This window comes from Rhinolophus sinicus, linkage group LG02 (assembly GCF_036562045.2).
Source record: "Rhinolophus sinicus isolate RSC01 linkage group LG02, ASM3656204v1, whole genome shotgun sequence".
NCBI lineage: Eukaryota > Metazoa > Chordata > Mammalia > Chiroptera > Rhinolophidae > Rhinolophus > Rhinolophus sinicus.
The window spans coordinates 48,155,652-48,177,579 of NC_133752.1; the positions used below are offsets into that span (position 1 = coordinate 48,155,652).

At 41.2% G+C, this 21,928-nt stretch overlaps 1 protein-coding gene across 8 annotated transcripts in view; it reads left to right on the forward strand.

Annotated features, from left to right (window-relative positions):
- WDFY3 (WD repeat and FYVE domain containing 3) overlaps positions 1 to 13,521 on the forward strand; it is a 247,316-nt gene extending 233,795 nt beyond the window's left edge. For all 8 annotated transcript variants that reach the window (XM_074323991.1, XM_019731293.2, XM_019731299.2 and 5 more), the window contains 6 exons: positions 1,980 to 2,162; positions 3,284 to 3,380; positions 5,633 to 5,956; positions 6,548 to 6,659; positions 6,988 to 7,185; positions 10,199 to 13,521. In XM_074323991.1, coding sequence (XP_074180092.1) covers positions 1,980 to 2,162; positions 3,284 to 3,380; positions 5,633 to 5,956; positions 6,548 to 6,659; positions 6,988 to 7,185; positions 10,199 to 10,322 — 1,038 coding nt within the window. In that variant the 3' untranslated portion in view covers positions 10,323 to 13,521. The remainder of the gene's footprint in view (positions 1 to 1,979; positions 2,163 to 3,283; positions 3,381 to 5,632; positions 5,957 to 6,547; positions 6,660 to 6,987; positions 7,186 to 10,198) is intronic.
- Positions 13,522 to 21,928: the final 8,407 nt, after the last annotated feature.

The window sequence follows — 21,928 nt, forward strand, 5'->3', positions numbered from 1 at the left end:
TCTTTTTTTTTTTTTTTAATGTATTTGAAAGGCATAAGATATTTTTAGAACAGCATCTTGGGCTGGCCCTGCAAACGTCTATACCTAAGAGCTTTACGAAAATGTCAGAACAACAGAACCACTCTGATCCAGCAGTGTTGCTCTGAGTCGATTTCTTAATTGCACTATTTCGAGCAATTTGTTTTGGGGTTGTTCTTAACTTAAATACTGAGGATTTTATTTATAGCCCGTTGTTATTTGAGCCAGTATACACCCATTGGATTGCAATCATTGCTGCAAGCACTACCGAAGTGTTTCATTTTTTTCTTTCACGATGCTTTTGTAATCTCTTAATAACTCATGAAGAGATTTCTAGTCGTGTTATACTTTTGCAGCCAATATCAAGTCTGTTTGACTGAAGTCCACATTTTGGGCCTAAGCTACCCTGCAGCTGCCCTTGAATTCCTCCTCTTACTGCTCAGCCCTCATAACCACAGGATATGCTCTAATGCACTCTAATTGAGGCACCCTGGAGTAATTGAAGCAAGTCTCGCTCGGTGCAGCATGGACAGGCTGCCTCTCTTCTCTTGCAGGGACCAACACCATTAATTCGAGCTCAGCTGCTGACACTCATTGTCAGAGGTGATTCAATGACTGATACAGAGGTGGACACAGCAATGCTTTGCTAAGTGTTATTTCTGTTTGGGTTTGGGTTTGATTCTTGCCGTCTTGATAGAAGGAGAGCAGGAGGAAAGTAAAGAGGGAGAGAACTGGAGCAAGACCAGCGCAGACAGCGGTTTGGAAAAGCTGCAGGCCCCCTTCTCGTGGTGGCCGCACCTCCCCCTTACCTTCTTTCTTGCATTGGTGCTTATGGTTTGTTTCCCTCTGCTTTTGATGAGCATCTTCCAATTTCTGTGGGTTCTCATGTGCCTGCTGGCTGTAGTGCAATTCACCAGGTCGCCCCTAAAGTTAGTCCCTACCTTCATGACAGCATGGCTGTCATGATGGATAAGAGAGGCAGCGTGGTACAGTGGATACGCTTTGGGGCCAGAAAGGACTGGGTTCACATCTTCACTCCGTGATGTTAGGCAGTTACTTAAGCTTTTTGCACTTTACTTTCATCCTCTCTAAAGCAGCGCTAGTAATAGCTAACCTCCCAAGGCCGAAATGGAATGTCTAAAGTGTCTGCCATGGTAACTGGCACAGTAGATCCTTCCTGAAGCATCTTAATTTCCTGCACAGTGGTGGGTTGTATTTCCACCAGGTTGGGTAGAGCTCAGCCTGGTCGAGTTGAAGGGAAAAGCTTGTTCTTTTCTGTCCTTGGAACTCATGAAAACCTGAATTGTCAGCTCAGGGAGTCTTAGGGTTTATTCAGTTCCCCAAGAAATGATTTATATACCAGTTGTTTTTTGTTTTGTTTTTTTTCTCATCCTCCCACCCTTACTGTGAGTACAAATTTTAAAATAGGCTATTACAATGTTCCAAGATTTCATCTCTTCCTTTATTGTTGAAGAGATAACTGTATCTGGACTGAAAGGTTTCTCTTCTACCCTATGGTTTTCGTGATTGGACTCATTTTGTAAAATTAAGCGGAGGTGGATTCCTGCCTCTAAATGAAAGGTATAAATAGATTTTGGAAACAGTGGGAGGAAGAAGAGTAGTTCACCACCTCCTCAGATTTCAGATAGCTTTGACAAGGAAGAAAACATTACTCAGCACTGCGCTGGGAACATAAACAGCGTAGAGGGCCCCTGCCTTTGTCTCCGTTTGAGATCACCTTGGCAGCAGCAGCCGCTCAACCTTGAATTCTTAAAGAAGCTTCTGTTCAGAGTATTTTTTTTTTTTAAGTCAGCAGCACTGAATTCCAGGCGACCTCAGAACTTACCCAGTCCCTCGCTGAAGGACTGAAAGTTTTTTTGAGGCCAGGCCAAGGATTCAATTTGCATCAGAAGCTGGAAAGTAATATGAAGTGAGTAAAGGGTTTTTCTTTACCTTCTTAGGGGGACATTGTGTCCTGCGCTGGCACCTACATCCACGTGTGGAGTATCAACGGAAACCCTATCGTGAGTGTAAACACATTCACAGGTCGGAGCCAGCAGATTGTCTGCTGCTGCCTGTCAGAGATGAACGAGTGGGACACACAGAACGTCATAGTAACAGGACACTCAGATGGCGTCGTCCGGGTAAGTCCGCTGGGGACAAAACACATTAGGATAGCTGCCACCCTCGTTCACCTGAAACTCGTAAAGCCGTCCACCATGGAAGGACACCTGAACAGGTTGTAATATTGTCCAGCAGACTCTCACTCTGATTCAAACACACCTGGGCCACTGCGTTATCAGACATGGGGCATATAAGTGGCTCAGCCTCCTCCCATTAAGCAGATCTGGTAGTGCCACTAACCACTTGACAGTTTGACACAAGAAGGTCACTTACACAGGATTTCCATGTCACCTTGGGATTGCTGAACATGTAAGTTGTGTAAGTGTTGGCTTTTTGTCCTGTCAAATGGTTTCTTAGGGAAAACAGTGACTGTCTCTTCTCTACAGAGAATCACAGAGCCGGAAAATGCTTCCAGAGTCTCGAGGTCATTCATTCATTTCGGGTCTAGAACCCTAGCTGATCCCCAAGTCCAAAATAGTTTTCTCTTGGTTTTCTGTGTTGGGCCTCTACAGGAAATGGAATCCACAGAGTGTTTACCTTTATAGTCTGTTCTAATACTTGGGCATTTTTCTCTCAGGAGATTCTTCTTTGTGCCTTTTTTCTTTAATTACACCTTGGGAAAGCAGAAGCAACTGATTGCTGCCCTCGTAGTCACTGTCACACGCTGAGTGTCAGTGAGGCTGTCAGCGGGTCCCATGAACACTGGCCTCTGACAACAGGCACACCCCCAGGGCCAGCTGTCGCCAGAGCAGCATTTCAGAGTATTCATCTGCGAGGCATTACGAGAAGCTCCATCGCCAAACACATGTGGGGATCCTGCTTACTGAATGCGTTCTTGGAGACACAGAGTATTAGTATATGCAAGGCTGTCAGATGTTTTTGTGGGGGGGGGGGGGGAGGGTACTTAGTTGAACCATGTGTTTCAAACTCTCTTGACCACAGTCCTTTTCCGTCTGCCATGAAACACCCATTAACATTTCATTGAACACAGTTTGGAAAGCACTGTTCATGTGTAGTTAATCCCTTGCCACATTTTTCAAGTACAAGGAAATTTAATTATACACAATAATAGAAATTTAGTTGTCTGTTTAACGCTGAGAACCCTTCTTTATCCACTAACATGTAAATTGTTTAAATTCAGTTTTGGAGAATGGAATTTCTGCAAGTTCCGGAAACACCAGCTCCCGAGCCTGTTGAAGCCCTGGAAATGCAGGAAGACTGTCCAGAAGCACAAATAGGTATTTAGTACTTCCTAAAATGTTATTCAAGAGTTTCGATATTCCTTTTTTTTTTTTAGTCATTATGGGTAAACTTACATCAAACAACATAAACAAGAGCCTGAGGTTAGGCGTTACTGTCAAAAGCATGGTAGCCGGCTATGTATGAAGTAACTGGGCAGCCATGGCAACCAGATCCCTGGACAGCGCTTAGTGTGGTCAGCGTCTTGTTGTTGGCTTCCACATCCCGTAGTAAGTATAGTCACTAGCTTGGGCTTTTCGTCCTAAAACTGCAAAGCAAGATCTGGAGGGCGCCGTTTTGGACAAGTCAGGTGGCCCGCACCTCAATCCCATGTCTGTTCCGTCCATCACTTGTCAGGCTCAGTATGGGTGACAGGGTGACATGAGTTTGTAAAGTAGTCACAGAGGCAGACCGAATCCTCACCCTGGGTCTGCTCCCAAAGGGCGTTCATTCACAATGAAGCCTAGTGATCCCTGTTATTATCTGGTACTTGTGAAGCACGTTGCATTTTTCTAGAGAACTATAGAGATAGATGATTTCTATACAGAATGATTGTCTGGAAATGATTGGCCATAAAACCAGGCTGAGATATGCTTTGGGTTGCTAATCCCCAGAGAAGTTACCCCCCCTTCGATTCAGAATCATTTTTGCAAGAGTCTTCCCGTAAAGGGTTTTAAATTTGACCTTTAGATTGTTTCTCTGTGGTTAATTTTTGTACACTGGGAATTCAGTGTGAGTTGGACGATGTGAGGGAGTTACTAAGGGAAAAGGGTTATTATCAGAAGGCACAAATCACCTCTCTTGGTAGGCTGAATGCAGTTTTTACTTTCTTTGCCAGAAAACAGAAATGAGCCATTGAACAGGGTATTTTAATGCTTGTGTTACTTTAATGCATGTAAATTTCTACATAGTCAACTGCAGCTCCACTAAAAAGGTCATCTGGGTGTTTGGGGACGTAAAAATTCAGTTATGTGTCAGACATTGGATTAAGTCCAATGAGAAGTGGGTCACTTTCCCTTCCTTTAACAGAGCTTTTAAGTGAATAACAGTGGAAGATGAGATGAATAAATGAGGTAGAAGGAAGGGTCAAATTCGGGGTGGGGTGACATTTGTAGGTCTTCTCCCTCCTTTTGTATTCATACTGTTGGGCAGAAATGGCAAAGAGGGGAGAGCCACCTACCGCAAGGATTGACCTTGAACAGTGGAGAAGATGGGACTTGAGGGCACTTGCCTGGGTGAAAGGGCTTCCCTGGAAATCAAAGCTGTTTCCAAGACTGCTTGTTTGAAGACCTTAAAGCTCATGATCATAAGCCATTGGGGTGAAAAAAAAATCCACTCAAATTAGCCAACTAGACCGCTGGTGTTACAAGTAGAAGGGAGGCAAATGAAGTATTTGTCTTACTAAGAAATATGCGTGTGTAGTGGGCTGGTGCTTGCATGCTCATTCTTGTTCTCTGTCCTTTTTTCCAATTATATATTTTTATTTCTAATAAAAAATTTTCTCTCCAGTAGACTTTATTGCAAGAGGGTAGGGAGTTGAGGTAAGGAAATGCAAAGTAACAATGGAAAGGGGGAGAAAACCCAAATCCTAAATTAAAGCTTTTATCAGTAATTCATTCATCTGTGTTATCATTTATATTGACTACTATAGGAGAAGTCCTGTGTTCGGGGCCTTTCTTCTCGGGCTGACCACTGTCATATAGAAAGACTGTCCAACAGTAATAGTTTAGGGTGAGAATTACAAATACACCAGAGGCATACCATTTTGTTAAAGGAGTCCACGAGAGACAGTTAATTTCTGTTGCAGGAACCACACAAGGTTTTAGAGGAAGAAATGTTTAAGCTATACCTTGAAAGATAGCTAACATCGCAACACAGAAAGTGAGACGATGGCTCTAGGTAGGACCAACGGCGCGTGCAGAATTGGCTCTGAGGAGGAGCCGGGCTGCACAGAGAAGCGTCAGCACGTCTAGCTGAACGGTGGTAGGGAGTGTGAGGCAGGTAGGGAGAAGCAGGTTTTGGCTTATTGTGAAAGATGAACTCAGAAATTCTACCCCCCCCCCTTTTTTTTTTTTTTTTTTTTTGCTATTTTCTAGCTGAAAATTCTGCAATTTTTTTCTTTTTTGTTATGCTTATCTTAAAATACTATGTCTATTGTGTCTTCACTGGTAGGAGAAACATACCAGTGAGACAAAGCTGGGTCTAACTATAATGTACATCTGTTTTCTGTTTCTCCCAATGCATGACTCAGGGCAGGAAGCCCAGGATGAGGACAGCAGCGACTCGGAAGTGGATGAGCAGAGCATCCACCAAGATCCCAAGGACACACCCAGCCAGCCCAGCAGCACCAGCCACAGGCCCCGAGCCGCCTCCTGCCGAGCAACGGCCACCTGGTGTACTGACAGCGGCTCCGATGACTCCAGGCGCTGGTCCGACCAGCTCAGTCTAGATGAGAAAGATGGCTTCATCTTTGTGAACTATTCAGAGGGCCAGACCAGAGCCCATCTGCAGGGTCCTCTTAACCATCCCCACCCCAACCCAATTGAAGTGAGGAATTACAGCAGATTGAAGCCTGGTAACTTGAAGTCTAGTGTCTATTTCTGGCTCTTTGTGGGTCATACGAGGCTTGGTGGATGAGGCAGTGGCCTTCTGCTTTCCCTGCGCCCCATCCCTGGGACCTGGGCCACCCACAGAGAAGGCCTCTGAAATTTCTTCTTGTGTAAGGTGGACTTAGAGTCTGTCCCACAATGGCGTTTGCAATATGATGGGCATTTTTAAAAGAAAAAGACCTTAAACTAAAAACTTTATTCATTCACAAATCATGAAAACTTGAAAATAGGCAACTTATTGATTACAGGTAAATAAACTGTATTCACAGGTAACTTTGCCTTTGATAGAGATAGAGGCAAGGTCCTCAAGTGGAGAAATAATGTCTCCTTGCATGGAAGATTTTCCCTTCTCTATATTTCTCTTTGCAAATGAGATGTTCTCTGACCTAGCCCATGGTCAATGTTAAACTAGATTGCTTTATCTGCCACTGAGGCAGCAGCTGCTGTAACTGTATATTTGCAGTGCCCTGACTTTTGAGAGCGTCACATAGGGTCCATCTACCACACATTGGCTTTCCTCACGTGAGTATGTCATGTCTTGCGCTTTTCCCCGCCAGGGTACCGGTGGGAACGGCAGCTGGTGTTCAGGAGTAAGCTCACTATGCACACAGCCTTCGATCGGAAGGACAACGCACACCCAGCCGAGATCACCGCCCTGGGCGTCTCCAAGTGAGTGTCAGACCTTTTCCAGCTCCTCTCCCCATCTGAATCATCTGCTTAGCCTGGGCCCACACTCTCCCGGCCTGTCCTTATTTGCATTTCCCTATGTGGCTCAAACAAATCAGTCAGAGGCAGATACAGCGAAGTTTGATCCAAAGTGAGTTGAAATAGAAGTGTGAACTCAGGTTCAGTTCCATTTTTGTCTCTTCATACACACGACCCTCACCCCAACACGCACCCACAGAAAACTGAGAGCCTCACAAGTGACAGGAAGAGGCTCCAGCGTGGGGCTGTGCTGAGGCCTTCCCTGAGGAGGCTCTGTGTCGCGTCTCTGCAGGGATCACAGCAGGATCCTCGTTGGGGACAGTCGAGGCCGAGTTTTCAGCTGGTCTGTGAGTGACCAGCCAGGCCGTTCTGCTGCTGACCACTGGGTGAAGGATGAAGGAGGTGACAGCTGCTCGGGCTGCTCAGTGCGGTTTTCTCTCACAGAAAGACGGCACCACTGCAGGAATTGCGGTCAACTCTTCTGCCAAAAGTAAGATGAGATACAAACTTCTTCAGTTCCTGTGGGTTAAACTCTGAAAAACGTTAATTATGCCCAACACATAGGTTCTGATTTGCTCGGGGGTCGCCACTACAGTGTGCTGTTGTCAGCCTAAACCAGTCTTCACTTTCTCTTTGTTGCTCTTTGTTACAATTGTGAAATATTCCTGTCATACTGAAAAGTACAGAAATAATCATCACAAACATCTGGTCACCCATGACTGAGAATGGGAAGGTGCTAATATTTCATCATATTTGCATATAAAACTCAGATTCATTTTAAGTCCTCTTTTCACCCTCACCAGTCAGACCCTCTTCTTCTCCATATTTTTATACTTTGAGTGCACATGTTGTCTCCAGAACAATCCTATATTAATTATTGTTTGTTATCAGTTTCACATAAATATAGCATACTGTCTCGACGTTCTGTAACTTGCTTTCTTTACTGAAATCTAGTCACATAAATAGCTATTATTCTAATATTTTCATTTTAACTGCTGTCACATTTTTTTGTATAAATATCAGAATTGATCTACTTTCCTTTTGATGGACTCTTTCGGGATTGTTCTTATTTTATCAATACTATAAACAGTGCAGCAGTGCACACCCTTATAAATGCTCTCTTAATACGAACGGGAGTTTCTCTAGAGAGGATCTCTCTGAATGGAGTTGACACTTCATAGGTGTTCTCTGGAGATTAACTAGATATTGCCAAATTACTCTTCAAAACAGGAGGACTGGTTTATATTACATCCAGCAAGATATGCAAGTTCTCCCAGTTCTTATTAACACTTGGTATTGCCAAACTTTTCCACTTTTGCCAGTGTAATAGTCAAACTTTGTTGTTTTAATTTGCAGTGCTTGTGAGGTTCAACATCTTTTCTTACGCTGATTGTCTAGCTGAGTTTCCCCTTGGGTACCTTGGCCCATTTTCCTTTTAGGTTTCTTGTTTTTTTCCCTACTTGAGGAGTTCTTTATATATTCTGGGCTGTAATCTTTTGTCTTTTACACATCTTGCAGATATCTTCTACCAATCTGTGGCTTCAGTTTTAACTTTATATATGTTAATTTTCTCATATAAGTTTTTAATTTTGATGTAGACACATTTAGTACTTTTTATGATTTTTGCTTTTTTGTGTCTTAAGAAATCTTCCCCTGTCCTGAGACCGTAAAGATAGCCTTGTTTATTTTCTTTTAACATTTTCAAAGTTTTGTTTCTCATGTTTAGGTCTTTGGATCCAAATCTAATTTAAAATTTACATGAGGTTATGACATGGGATGGAAATCGTCTTTATTCCCCCTGTATGAAAAGTCAGTTGTCTCATCACTATTAATTTGAATGCCATCTCTTTTGTACGGTTGGTTCCCCTATATGCAGTTGTAGTCCTTTTCATGGCAGACAACAGAAAAGGTCCATGGGCAGTATACTCTCTGATGCTTATATTGCCTTACTATAGAGGTGCTTTCACAGAAAACATAAGTTATATAATTACTTTTGAGCCAGTTATTGAGGCTTTTGTGGACATTGGCTTATTGGAAAGGGCACTGTCTTTCGGTTACACAGACCAAATGCTCCCTGGGCTATGGGCCATTGTGTCGTCTCAGGCAAGTTACCTCTCTGAGCTTCAGTTTCGTCATCTGTGACGTGTGAACGGTTGTACTTCTCATAGAGGTGTTGAGACAATTAAATGAAATCACATGTGTGAGTTTTGTAAAGTGCCAAGTGCAGAGTCTGGTAATACCAATGTTCAATAAAAGGTGTTATTATAAATTTTAAATTTTTTCAGATTCATGTCTTAAACCTTCTCTCCTGGGAAGTCTGATGAGCGAGGTAACCAGAATATTGCTGCCAGCCATTCCTAATGGGAGTTTCCTGTGAGGCTGGCAGAGGATTCTGTCTTGTGGTTCTGAGCTTTGAGAAGCCCATTCTATAAAACCTAGTAATCTAATCATTTCTGATAGTCAGCAGCCCCCTGTGTACACTGGCATTCATCTGTTCTTTGTAGTGGTTAATTTGCAAAATACTGTTTCAATCTATGTAATTCTTTAAATTATTTATTGCTGTCTAATGTTGGATGGAGACTTTATTTAAAAAAGTGAACAAACAGTGATTGCTTAGGACAGAGCTGGCACAGAGGACAGAGCTGCCCAGGAGGCCGTAGCCCTGCCCTTGATCTTCTGTCCTTCAGGTGCTGAGAAAGCTGCTTGGCACTCGTGACGTTCTCCTGAAAGTCCAGTAATGGTCCTTTAAATCCCTTACGCTGGTAGCGCATTTATTCTTTAGACACTTTTACTGGTAGATTAATGGAAGAAATATAATTCTCTATTGCAGTCTTGTGGAAAGCCAAGCTTCAAGTGATTAAGTGCCACATCCAAGGTCACATCCTGCTTTATTCCAGGAATAGAAGTACTTTTTAAAGAATTTGAACATCTTTTAAGTATAGTCTACTTCAAGGAATTCTATCACTATAAACAGAAAATGGGTATACTTGGACCAGACAGAAAAGCCAAACTACCCATTTAAGAAATGACTAAAGCGCGGACTAAACAAAGCATTTAAAAGCCCAGAGGAACTTGATAGTGACTAAAGTGTCTTTTAAAATGGGTAGTAAGTCTCCTGCCAAGAGAAAAAAGTCAAGCTCCAAGTAAAGATATTGGCATAATTCCTGAGTTCATAAGGCATGAGAAGCAGTCCTGCATGGGAAGAGTGGCTGCACAGCTGTCCAGACCCCTCGGCTCAATCCTGTAGGCGAGTCTTAATGTGTTTTTTTTTAATTCTCTTCAGAAAATTAATAGCTTACCTTGGTTTAATATTACTTTTCTTCGTAGACTGAAACAAGTAATATGGCATTCCTTTTGTTCCTTGGTCAACCACATGACATAAACCAGTAGGGTCTTTGGCATTATAAAGCAAATTTTCACTTTGATTTTTAAATGAGTGTTTCTCAGCCCAGTGATCAAACATGGGGAGGATGTATAATGACTTGATTTTGACTTGCCTTTAGGTGCAGTCGGTTTCAATCAGAAATCAAACGCTTGAAAATCTCATCCCCGGTGCGTGTTTGTCAGAACTGTTATTACAACTTACAGCACGAGAGGGGTTCAGAAGATGGGCCTCGAAATTGTTGAAGATTCAACAAACTGATTGGAGATCATGGTCTGTAGACCCCCTTCCTGGTTCCCTGTTACAGTTCGCAGCTCAGAAGGCATCGGAACAGTCTCCGTTTACACAGCTCTTCATACTACGTGTTTGGAGTATTGAATTCAAAGGGATCACTGAATAAACGGGTGTAGAGTACAGTAAAGGGGCAGACGATATTCAGTTGAACAGCACAAGAAGAAAATGAGGTGGCTCCTAGGAGCAACATTTCCAATATCCGATTCTCCCTGTTAACAATAGCTGTCTCCAAGAGAAAATCCTCACTTATTAACTGTCTTTTTTTGTGTCTCATTTTTGTAAAGCTACTTATCCTTATTTGGAAAAACCAACAACAAACAAAGGCTTTTAGAAAATGGTTGTAAATCTGACTTCTTTGCAAGTAACTGTGTATATTGTAAATAGGTATAAAGGCCTTTTTTCTAAATAAGGACTTAACTGCCTGTAACATGAGACTTCAAACTAAACCACTAACTCAATGAACTACTTATGGTTTGTCTGACATCTCTCACCAATTAATTATAAATATGTTTTTTTGAATCCTCAAAGACATTATCTGTGGTCTCTTTTTTCCTCTCTTTCAAACCCAGCCTTGTGTGCCCAATGTTTTTTTTCTTTTAAGTTGCCCACAGAATCTCCGCTTAAACTAGGCTAGTAACCAAAATAATGTGAACCTTCTTTAGGAAACAGTGTGGGAGAAAAAGAGTCTGGCCGTAAGATACCCTGGAAATACTTGGGTATCTTGCACCTGGCTTCGCAACCACCTCAGTGTTGTTCTAATGTCATAAGACCCCTTGTAAACTTCTCTTTGGACTGCCATTTGGTCATAGCATACCTTCTTAGCATTGCAGAGCGGTGGTCAGGAGATAGATGCAATGCAGGAAATGGCCCTGCCTCAACTAATGGAAATATAATTGCATGTAACCCAAATTAGCTTCTCTTGCATAGAACATAGTAAGTATGTGTCTTTGGTGACACTCAAAGTTCTACTATAGCTTATTTTCAAAAAAGGGTAAAAGAAGAAAACAGTGTACAGAATTAACATATAAACCTTGTTGTAAAACTGGATTGTGTCAGAACTGCTTATAATTAACCGTTACCATTTAATGCCATCTACCTGAAAACAGTGAGATTTATACTGTATCAATGTCTATTTTTTTGTTTTTGCTATGAATATAATTACAGTATTTTAATATTTAGTTATTTAATTTGTTCTACTAGTTGGTAACAGAACACACAAATCCAGGGAGACTAAAGCTGGTAGGGGCTAAGAGATTAGTTTACAGAAAAATGGCTTTGGTGGTGGGATTTTTTTAAATGTGTGTAATGTACATATATATGTATATATATATAAAACAAATGAAACAATTAATCTAGATTTTAACATTTTCAGATATTTAGTGATAATATTATGAACAATTCTAAAAGCCCTGTAATTTGAAAAATGTAGAATCATTTATGGCCCAAGAAAGGAAGGACAGGCCTTCACACCCTCATGGAGGTATCGTACAAAGGACAGTGGCTTTGGCTTTCCCAAGACTTTTCATCTTTAGGCCCTGGTGACAGGCACACTTATGCACTAAAATGCACATATATGCACATGCGTTCAAAAATAGGCATTGGTACAATAGTAATCTTGTACCTAATGGGCTGAAACCAGCTTAAGAACAAATTTGTTCTTCCTGATAACTAGGTCTCCAAGAGAAAATATAAAGGCTGCTTTAGTGCCTTATGCTTACTAAATTTCAACCTTTATTTACCTAGGTTTGAGCCTACAGTCTATGATTACATATCAAAATTGATTAAAAAACTTCCATTTCTAAAAGTTCAAATATACTTGTTAATAAAAGGATTATTGGCATTAATACTTTAACTTGAAGAGAAGTCGTGTTCTGTTTTCCTTTCTGTGTCTTCCTCCACCCCACGCTCCCCTTCCCCCCCCCCGTCTTACTTCAATTCTAATAAATAATGCTGGATGTTCAACAGCTGCAGGAATTGTGCTATCACACAACTGTGGGCTTTGCCCCTGTCCAGCCCTATAGATGAGTTGTAGCGTGTTATTCTACACTTTTTAAAAGAAGTGTCCTCCTTGTGTCCACCACCCATGTTTACCCCAAACCCAATGGCAGAGGTGTTCTTTAAAGACTTGAATATATGAATGTGTGTATGTAGTTACTTAAAGGTTATTCCTCTATGTAATATGAAGTTATATGGGATGAACACTTTTCAACTTTCCAACACAACTTCCATAACCAGAAGATGGAAACCAAAACCCTCATGATAGTATTTCCTCTGGCAGCTGGTGCTGTGGGCAACTTTTGTTCAGTGGGGTTTTTTTTCCTTTTTGCTCCTAATGCAGAAATCACAAATCACTCACACATGCAAGTACACTCACATACATAAACGAATTGTTTTTCTGGATGTCTTTCTGTGTTCTGTGTAAATTTGTTTACCAGCATATATTCTCAGCATGTACATCCACCTTTATGTGGTCTGGATTCTTTCTCTAGAGTACCTCACAGGGCTCCTGCCTGATCTGTGTAGTTCATTTGTCCATCCACCCATCCATCCATCATTCATCCTTTATTCTAGCATTTGTGTGTAGTGTGCAATTGTAATGTCATGCTTTTGAAGAGGAGAATAGCTGCCCATAGCGGCCATCCGTCTGGATAATAGCAGAACACTCTAGATAAGTTATTTTGCACTTTCTTATGTATAAAGTTGGTAGAAACTTATTTTTGCTTTGTATCATTTAAATACATTTTGTTTTGGTAAATGAACTGTGTATAAAATATTTATGCCGTTAAAACTGTTTTTAGAAAGTATTTTTAATTTCAGCAAGTTTGGTTACTTGTTGCATGACTATTAACACGGCTGACTTTTTGTGTCAGTGCAATGTATATTTTTTTGTCCTGTTATTAACTTGTAAGCCCTAGAAATGGCCAATTATTTGTACAGCAACAGAAGTAAATTGAAGATACTGGCTAAGACTGGATTGATTGTGGACTTTTGTACTATATTGCAGAATCCAATATCTGTTCTTTGGTGGTTATGTAAAAGGCCTGAAGACTTACTATCTAGTGTGCAATCTGTGATAACTGAATGTTCATTGTATATCTGTCTGATGCAAAAAGGTAGAGTAACACAATTACAATACATGGTTAAATGCAATAGTCCAGGTACTTTTCTTTTTTAATTTCAAATAAATACCTACTATTGACCACCCCCAAAAAAGTTTTTAAGCCAGTTCTTCAGGGAAGGAAAAAACAAAACTGAGGACTTTTATAATTCCCTAAACTTTGTGTAGTTCTTTCTTTAATAGTTGTGAATATATCTTTCAGGAGCACCTACGTAGGATCTCTGCTTGCAGAGATGTTGGCTATTAAGGTCTGGTTCAAGTTCTAGTTTGATCCGTCTCTCAAAACCAGCCTTTCTGCATTCTGAGCCTCTCAGTTGTGCTGGATTTCTGGGGCTGATGAGTATGTATGGACAACCACAGGGAGAGGCAAGTGACTTCTGGGAGAAACGACCCTCAACCTTGAATGGACCTATGGAAAAAGACCGCAGCACATGGTGTGGGCCCTTTTTTCCTGAGCCCTGTTCTCTATTCGTCATTTTGCGAAAAGTAAGCCACAGTAAATTATCTGTCTCCTACCCCTACCATACTCACTTCAGGAATATTCTGGTGTCCTGCCCTTTTCTGCAAGCACAACACCCACTGTCATCAGCTAGTCTTTCCATTTCAGTCTTCAAACTGAGTGTTAGAACTCACAAATCCGTTTTTACTCTTAGTAGCCTATTTGGTTGTAAAGTGCCTTCCCAGTAAAGAAAAATGTAGAAAACTCTTTTTAAGTTTATTTAGGCTGCTTTAGTGACTTTACTTTTCCTCTTTCTAAAGACACTAATAAAAATCCCAGTTCATTTTAAGCTTGAACAGCAGAGTCCCTAATTTGAAGATATTGTGCATATTATAAATTCTACCTCAGTGCAACTCCACTTGAGAGACAGAACATACAGGAAGGCCAAGAACTTCTGAGACAATATTAGCTATTCTGAGACAATAGTAGCTATTTCTTCAAAATAGTAGCTATTTTTTCAAAAATAAAAAGTTAGTGTGGTAAGAGAGAAAACCTAGGGCAGTTTCCATTTCTTCAATGCAGTACTACTCATAGTTCTGATGACCTCAAGAGTTGCAGTCAACAAGAAGCATTGCAGAAATTCTTTCAGGCTTTAAAGGACAAAGATAGCACTTCTACTGCTTTTGTTTATGTGGTTTGTATCTATCAATAGTCATTGTATTAGAAACCAAAACAAATTTTAAAAATAGATATATTCATTTTAAAATAACAAGGATAAAACCATTATATATTAACATAAATTACGTATTTCTATGAACAAGAAAACAACTTTCCCAAACCAAAAAAAAAAGTATTTAGTGAAGAATTGTTTTACAGTTTTCCAAGTCTCCTTAATGTCTGGCTTAATTAAACAGGTGAATTCTCATACCTGCTTCTACATTTCAATCTTGTGATACTCCACTTTGGTTGAAGCATATGAGGAAAATCCAGCCTCGCACAGGTATCTGGTTGGAAAAAGGGACTATTTTAATAGCCAACTCAGATCATTGTTTCTTAAAGATAATAGCTTTAAGTTCCTTAAAGGTTGCCTACTATGTGGCATCTGAAACTACATCAGTGGGCTTTTCATACTCTTCACTTACAATCTATTGGTCTGTCTTGCACTTTCAATGGATCTTTTTCCCATGAATAATTTTGTAGCATTGGTCATTCAGAAAATACTGGTTCACTGATGTAGTACTGACCTACATCACTACTATTATAGGGTATATAGATCTTCCAAGTGTTGACATATTTCATTGTAATATATCAAGAAAATCACACCATATATAACATCAAAATAATGACAGCAGCCTCAGGAAGTTCTGTGTCAAATGGTGGTGGATACAAGTTTTCCAAAATTAGCGATTTTACTTAAGACCTAAAATGGTATCATGAACAGTAAATACTGTTTGCTGTTTTCTTTGAGGTTCACTTTGTTGATTTCAAGACCATTCTTGCCAAAGATTCATAGTTTTGTCCATTGTTCTTTCACGTTGTAATGGCGTGCCATGAGAAAAGCGCTAGTTCAGCCCACAACTCAGTTAGACAAGTGCTTTCCTTGGGGCAAACATTGCACAGTATTGCAGGATGCGGGGGGCCTAATGGGTACTTCTCCTTCTGTGTCACAACTTAGGTTTCAAAATTTAATAAAATAGTAAGTTTTACTGCTTCTGCAGGAACGTTCTTACGTGAAACAGGCACTTTTTTTAATTGCAAGTACATGGTGATAAAAAGCATCATGACTACTACTAACAGTTTGGTGCCACTGGCCTGATCCATGCTTAGATCCCAGCAGTTTTATTTGCCATTGCTTTTGTACCTCAATTCAGTACAAATATCAGTGCTGTGAAAACAGGCAGATAACGTTTCGTATTACTAGGAAAATCATCTTCATGTTCATAGACTATGAAAGGGTCTCAGGACCCCCAGGAGGCCGTGAACCAGACTTGGAGAAGCACTGATCCAAGGAGAAGATGCATGAGATGCTACCTAAATTGTAAAGTGGCTTGTATGCCGTATAATTGGGGGACACTAGCCCTAATCCTAGGCCCAGAGCTCTCACCCGGGCTCCCACTGAAACCGGCCAAGTGCAAGAGCAGACCCTGCCGCACTGGACTCACCACTGGTAGCCACACCCGCTGCAGGAATATGCTCTCCACAGCTCAAAGCCACATCAAGACCAAGAGCGCACCTCCGGAGTGCTGGAGTTTCTAGTAAGGTCTTTTCTTTAGTCACATTCTACTAGTCAAGACTCTAAAATTTTGCTAATGTAAAAAAATTGTTAATGGTAATCTTCTTATAATAGGTACAGTTCTACTTACTAGAATACACTAGTCAGGAGCTTGGCGGCCAAGAGTTTAAGTTCTGCCACTTACTGTGTGATATCAGGCAACTTCTCTGCATCTGAGTTCCTCATATGTAAATTTATTGAAATATAATGAGTATACTATATGTAAATTTCATTTTATAATACCTTCAGAGAATTGTTATAAGGATAAAATCAGGTAATACATACAGGACGTGTAGTACTTACAGGTATGTTCTCAACATATCGTGTTAATTTGGAAATACGAACATAAAAGGAATGTTAACACATTTGGTAAAGCCTAAAGAAAGCACTGACAGGGAGTTCATCTTCAGCCAGGAACAGAGCGGGGAGAACGGTAGTGTGGGGAGAGCCCGGAGAAATCACCCTGCCCAAACCCTCATTTAACACGACACAATTCAGAGGGGTTTGGCGTTCCCAAAGCCATGCTGGTTATTAAATATAATCCCCAGTTCTCTACCCTTCAACTTCCTGACTCCAAGCAATGCTCTTTACAAACAGCTTCCGGTTTGCATTTTTCCTTTTTTTTTTTTGATGACGACAGTGAAAATGTACTTAGGATGTTATTTCTGTATCATCCATGCATAATTATGCTTTATCAAGAAAATAAAGGTTAGAAACTTCAACCTTGGCCTTCAACTATTACTTCCTGCTCAACAAAGACAGAGTCAAATTGCAACTGCATTTCAGACAGGGCAGAGGTATTTAAAGAAAAACAATTCCTTTAGCATCTTGCCTTCAAGCACTATTACAAATTTCAAACAAAAGCTATGCCCTAAAAAAAAATGCTATTTCTTTTCATTAAAGGAGGCCACCACCCCTTTGCAAACTGATTAGAGAGAAATGAGCGATGGAGGAAAGGTCAACCTAAAGAGGCTTTGACTGTCCACTTAAGAATCCTCACAGTCTGGCTCTGCAGCTTGATTCTGCCAAGAGGAAGACAGGAAGGTCTAGTAAAGCAGTGTCATCACGTAAGCTTGTGGTTCAGGTTTGGACCCACCTGTGTAGACTTCTAAGTTAGCAATTAATGTGTCCATGCTGGTATATATTCTGCTGGGCCTTGAGAGGGATGCAAAAAGGACATAACTACCCTCTTCAAGAACTTTCTAGCCTATAAATGAGAGGCTTGTATTCACGTAATATCTGTAATTGAATTTTCGGCAAGTCTGTTTCATTATTCCTTACTGTTTCTAATTCAGTAAGAATGACACTCTCCACAGTATTTCTTAGCTCTGCAATCTTCATATTCTATTATCTCATCTTTGACACTTCACTGAATTCATATTCTCACTAATTTATATAAAAACCTTCCCAGAAAATGCTCTTCTATTCTAGTTGTTTTCCCCCACTCTGGGTTCTTGGTCTTACGAGTATATTCACCTGCCTTCTTGTCTGCCTGCTTTTGTTTTGTATGGTGTCACAGCATTGATTTTCGTCTTCCTCCTTCTAAAGGTGGACTGGCCTGCCCAGACTTTATGTTTGCTGAGATAGAGTATGAGTGAGTTCTCCTGGTACCATTCACGTAGTTTGAGGGCTGGCGGTTGCACTTCCGCCTTTGCCTGCCTGTCCATTCTCACCTCGGCAGCAACAGTGAGCTTGCCAAGTGCCAGATCATACCAGTCCCTGCTTCAGACCCTACATGGCTCCTCACATCCTGCCCCCTTGTTCACTCTGCTCTGCATACATGCCAGACCCGCCCCCAGAGCAGGGCCCTTGCCCTGACTGTACCTGCTTCCTCTGAAGATCCTAACCCGAGTGGGCTCTCTTCCTCCTTCACCTGCTTCAGCTCTTCTTCTGAGGGACGCTTTCCCTGATCACCCTGCAGTATTTACAATTGCAATTTGCCTGCTTTTTAAATTCCCCACAGTCACTCTCTGTTCTTCCCTATAGCGTCTACCCCGATCTGATATACTCGTACTATGTATTATTTGCTTGTGGTGTCTCCCTAGTAATGTGTAAGCTACATGGAGGCTGCTCTTTGTCTGTTTTGGTCACAACTGTGCCTGGCAGAGTAGCTGCGCAATGAATTTGTTGAGTGAAGGAATTAGAAGTAGCCCTTGACTCACTGACCTTCAACTTTTATTATTTATTATTATTATTATTGTAAGAACATTTGACATGCGATTTACCCTCAACAAATTTTTAAATATATAATACTGTTAACTCGAGGCACAATGTTATACAACAGATCTCTGAACTTGTTCATCTTGCACAACTGAAACCTTGTACCCATTGAATAGCATCTCTATTTCCCCCTACCCCAGCCCCTGGCGGCCACCATTCTCCTCTCTCCTATGAGTTTTACTAACCGAGATACCTCATGTAAATGGAATCATACAATGTTTGTCCTTCTGTGACTGGCTTATTTCACTTAGCATCATGTTACAGATCTCCAACGTTAACACAGTATGCTTTTGTGGAAATCTTCAATCATCTTGTTCATTGAATTTGAGCTTCCACATACCATGTACCTAAATACTTGAGTTTCAAACTTTCAGTAGGGCTTGATCTTAAACATTCAAAGTTCCTTAGCTCTTGAGGGCACCCTGGAGAAAAGCACCCTCTCCCTATTGGGAGAACCACCTGCCTGCCAGCCCACAGTAGAAGCCATAGGGTCTTTGTAGCAATGTCAGACAAGAGAGCCTGCCCTCCTTCTCCTAGTCGAGCCTAACCCGGAGCAGCCTTAAATATTCCAAGGCAGCCCCAACCCCTCTATGCTGCCCACCAGACAATTCATGGATGGGTGGCTGGACCAGTTGTGGGGTCCCCAATTATGGAGCAGCTGGCAGCCCTTCCCAGACCCTCTGCAGTCCTGGAATACCCTCCCCTAAAGGTCCTATCATTACAGAGTCTCTAATCAGGTTTTTAAACAACTTCATTGAAATATAATTAACATGCTATAAAATTTATCAGTTTAAAGTATACAACTCAGTAGTATTTACATAGTTTTACAACTGTCACCACAACCTAAATTGTAGAACATTTTCATTACCGCAAAAGAAACCTCATACCATTAGCAGTCACTTCCCATTTTCCTCCCTGTCTCCAACCCCTGGCAACCACTAATCTACTTTCTGTCTATAGATTTGCCTATTTGGGACATTTTTTGTAATGGCATCATGCAATCAGTGGTCTTTAGTGGCTCTCTTAGTTCACTTAACGTAATATCTTGAGATTCATCCATATTATAATATGTATCAGAACTTCATTCCTTCTTGTTAGCAAGTATTGAGTCCATTGTGTGGACAGACCACTTTTTTTTTTTTAATCCATTCACCACTTGATAGTCATTTAGGTTATTTCTACTTTTTACTATTGTGAATAATTCTGCTGTAAACTCCTGTACAGGTTTTTGTGTGGATGGGCATTTTCATTTCTTTTGGGTATATACCTAAGAGTAGAATTGTTGGACCCTGTGGTAACTCTATGTTTAACATTTTGAGGAACTGCCAAACTATTTTCCAAAATAGTTGCACCATTTTACATTCCCTCCAGCAATGTATCCAAGTGTTTTTTTTCTCAAGGAACAGCACCAACCAACCCACACACCCTCTCTGTGTCACCTACAGACCCTTATTAAAATGTCTCTTTGATTCAGAGACAGGTTACTTTCCAGTATACTTTCAAGAAGGTATCTGGTAGGGGACAGCCTACACTAGCAGCCTTGGAATGAACCAGGGTCTCTGGTCCTGCTTGGGTTTTTCTTGCCCCCTCTCTTCACTCCCTCTCCAGCTCCAGCCCAGGTCAGGGGCCCTTACTGCATAGACCACATTTACAGCACTTTCTACAGTGTATTCCCAGGTAACCTGGAAATTTCTTTTGAGGGCCAGAAGGTACATTTGAGGGTCTCATTTAGAACTACCATGAAACACTTTGGCCCTGGTTTTATTTTTATATTTTTAATATTAGTTGTACACATGGTCATACTCCTTAGCTGAGGGTGTCATATATTTGGATTAAGATCTATCCCTTCTCCTCCTCCTATAAAATAGAATTGCCACAGCAGATTTTCCAGCTATGGCTAAAGGAAGAGGTCAGCATAGCCTCTCCCCAAAAAAGATCTATGTAGCTGGACAAAATTTATCATTTCAGCACTCTGGAAATCAAAGAAAGATAATGCAGCAATTATCAGAAGCATTGATGCTTGAAAAACTGCCACATAGTGGGCGTCTGTGGAGTTCTTTCCCTGGGCTGTCCCCATTCCCCGGCCAGCTTAGTTGGTCAGGGGAGGACAGAACTGTGAGGACCCCAGCAGTCAAAAGACTCACTCGATTTGAAATAGTGGGTGACATTTGCACCCAGTGAAGGTGTCAGTATCCGTGACAATCTCAGCACAGAGTGAGTGTGGCGAGCTAATGGCCCCATAAGCCTGGAACTGTGTGGTTAGACACGCACATTCCTGGACAAGGCTACACACATGCACAGTGGAGACCTAGGGGAGGTCTGGGCTCCACATACTCCCAACTGACCCTGACGCTGCCTCCTGGAGCCTCAACAGACAAAACTGATCAATTTAATATCAAATTTAAAGGTATCGAACTTTAAATGCCACAATTAAGAAAATTAATAGCCAAGGTATGCACCTAACAACAGAGACGAAAGCTGATAGAACTGCAAAGAGAAACAGACGGATGCACTATCATAACGGGGAACTTCAACATGCCAGTACAAGAAATGGATAGATCTAGCAGGCACAACACCAGTAAGGACATAGTCAAACTCAACACTATCAGTTAACTGGCTATAATTTACACCTATAGACTACTGGACCCAACAGCAAAATACACATTCTTTTCAAGCTCACATGGAACATTCACCAAGATAGACCATTTTGTAGGCCATAAAATACATCTGAATAAATTTAAATGAATAAAAATTATACGATGTCTGCTCTCAGACCAGAAAATAATTAAAATAGAAATCAATAACAGAAAAGTCTCAAAATACATGCAGATTAAACACCACACTTCTAAATAATACATGAGCCCAAAAAAAAGAAATGTCAAGAGAAATTTTCAAATATTTTTAGCTGAATAAAAGTGAAAAAACGACTTATCAAAATTTGTGGGATGTAGTGAAAGCAGTGCATGTACTAGAAAAAAAGAAAGATCAAAAATAAATGTTTCCGGGTCAGCCTGGTGGCTCAGGCGGTTGGAGCTCCATGCTCCTAACTCCGAAGGCTGCCGGTACAATTCCCACATGGGCCACTGGGCTCTCAACCACAAGGTTGCCAGTTCAATTCCTTGAGTCCCTCAGGGATGGTGGGCAGCACCCCCTGCAAACTAAAGATTGAACATGGCACCTTGAGCTGAGCTGCCACTGAGCTCCCAGGTGGCTCAGTTGGTTGGAGCGCATCCTCTCAACCACAAGGTTGCCGGTTCGACTCCTGCAAGGGATGGTGGGCTGCGCCCCCTGCAACTAGCAACTAGTAATGGCAACTGGACCTGGAGCTGAACAGCACCCTCCACAACTAAGATTGAAAGGACAACAACTTGACTTGGAAAAAGTCCTGAAAGTACACACTGTTCCCCCAATAAGGTCCCGTTCCCCTTCCCCAATAAAATCTTAAATAAATAAAGAAAGAAATGTTTCCACCTTATAAACCCAGAAAAAGAAGAGCAAATTAAAGTAA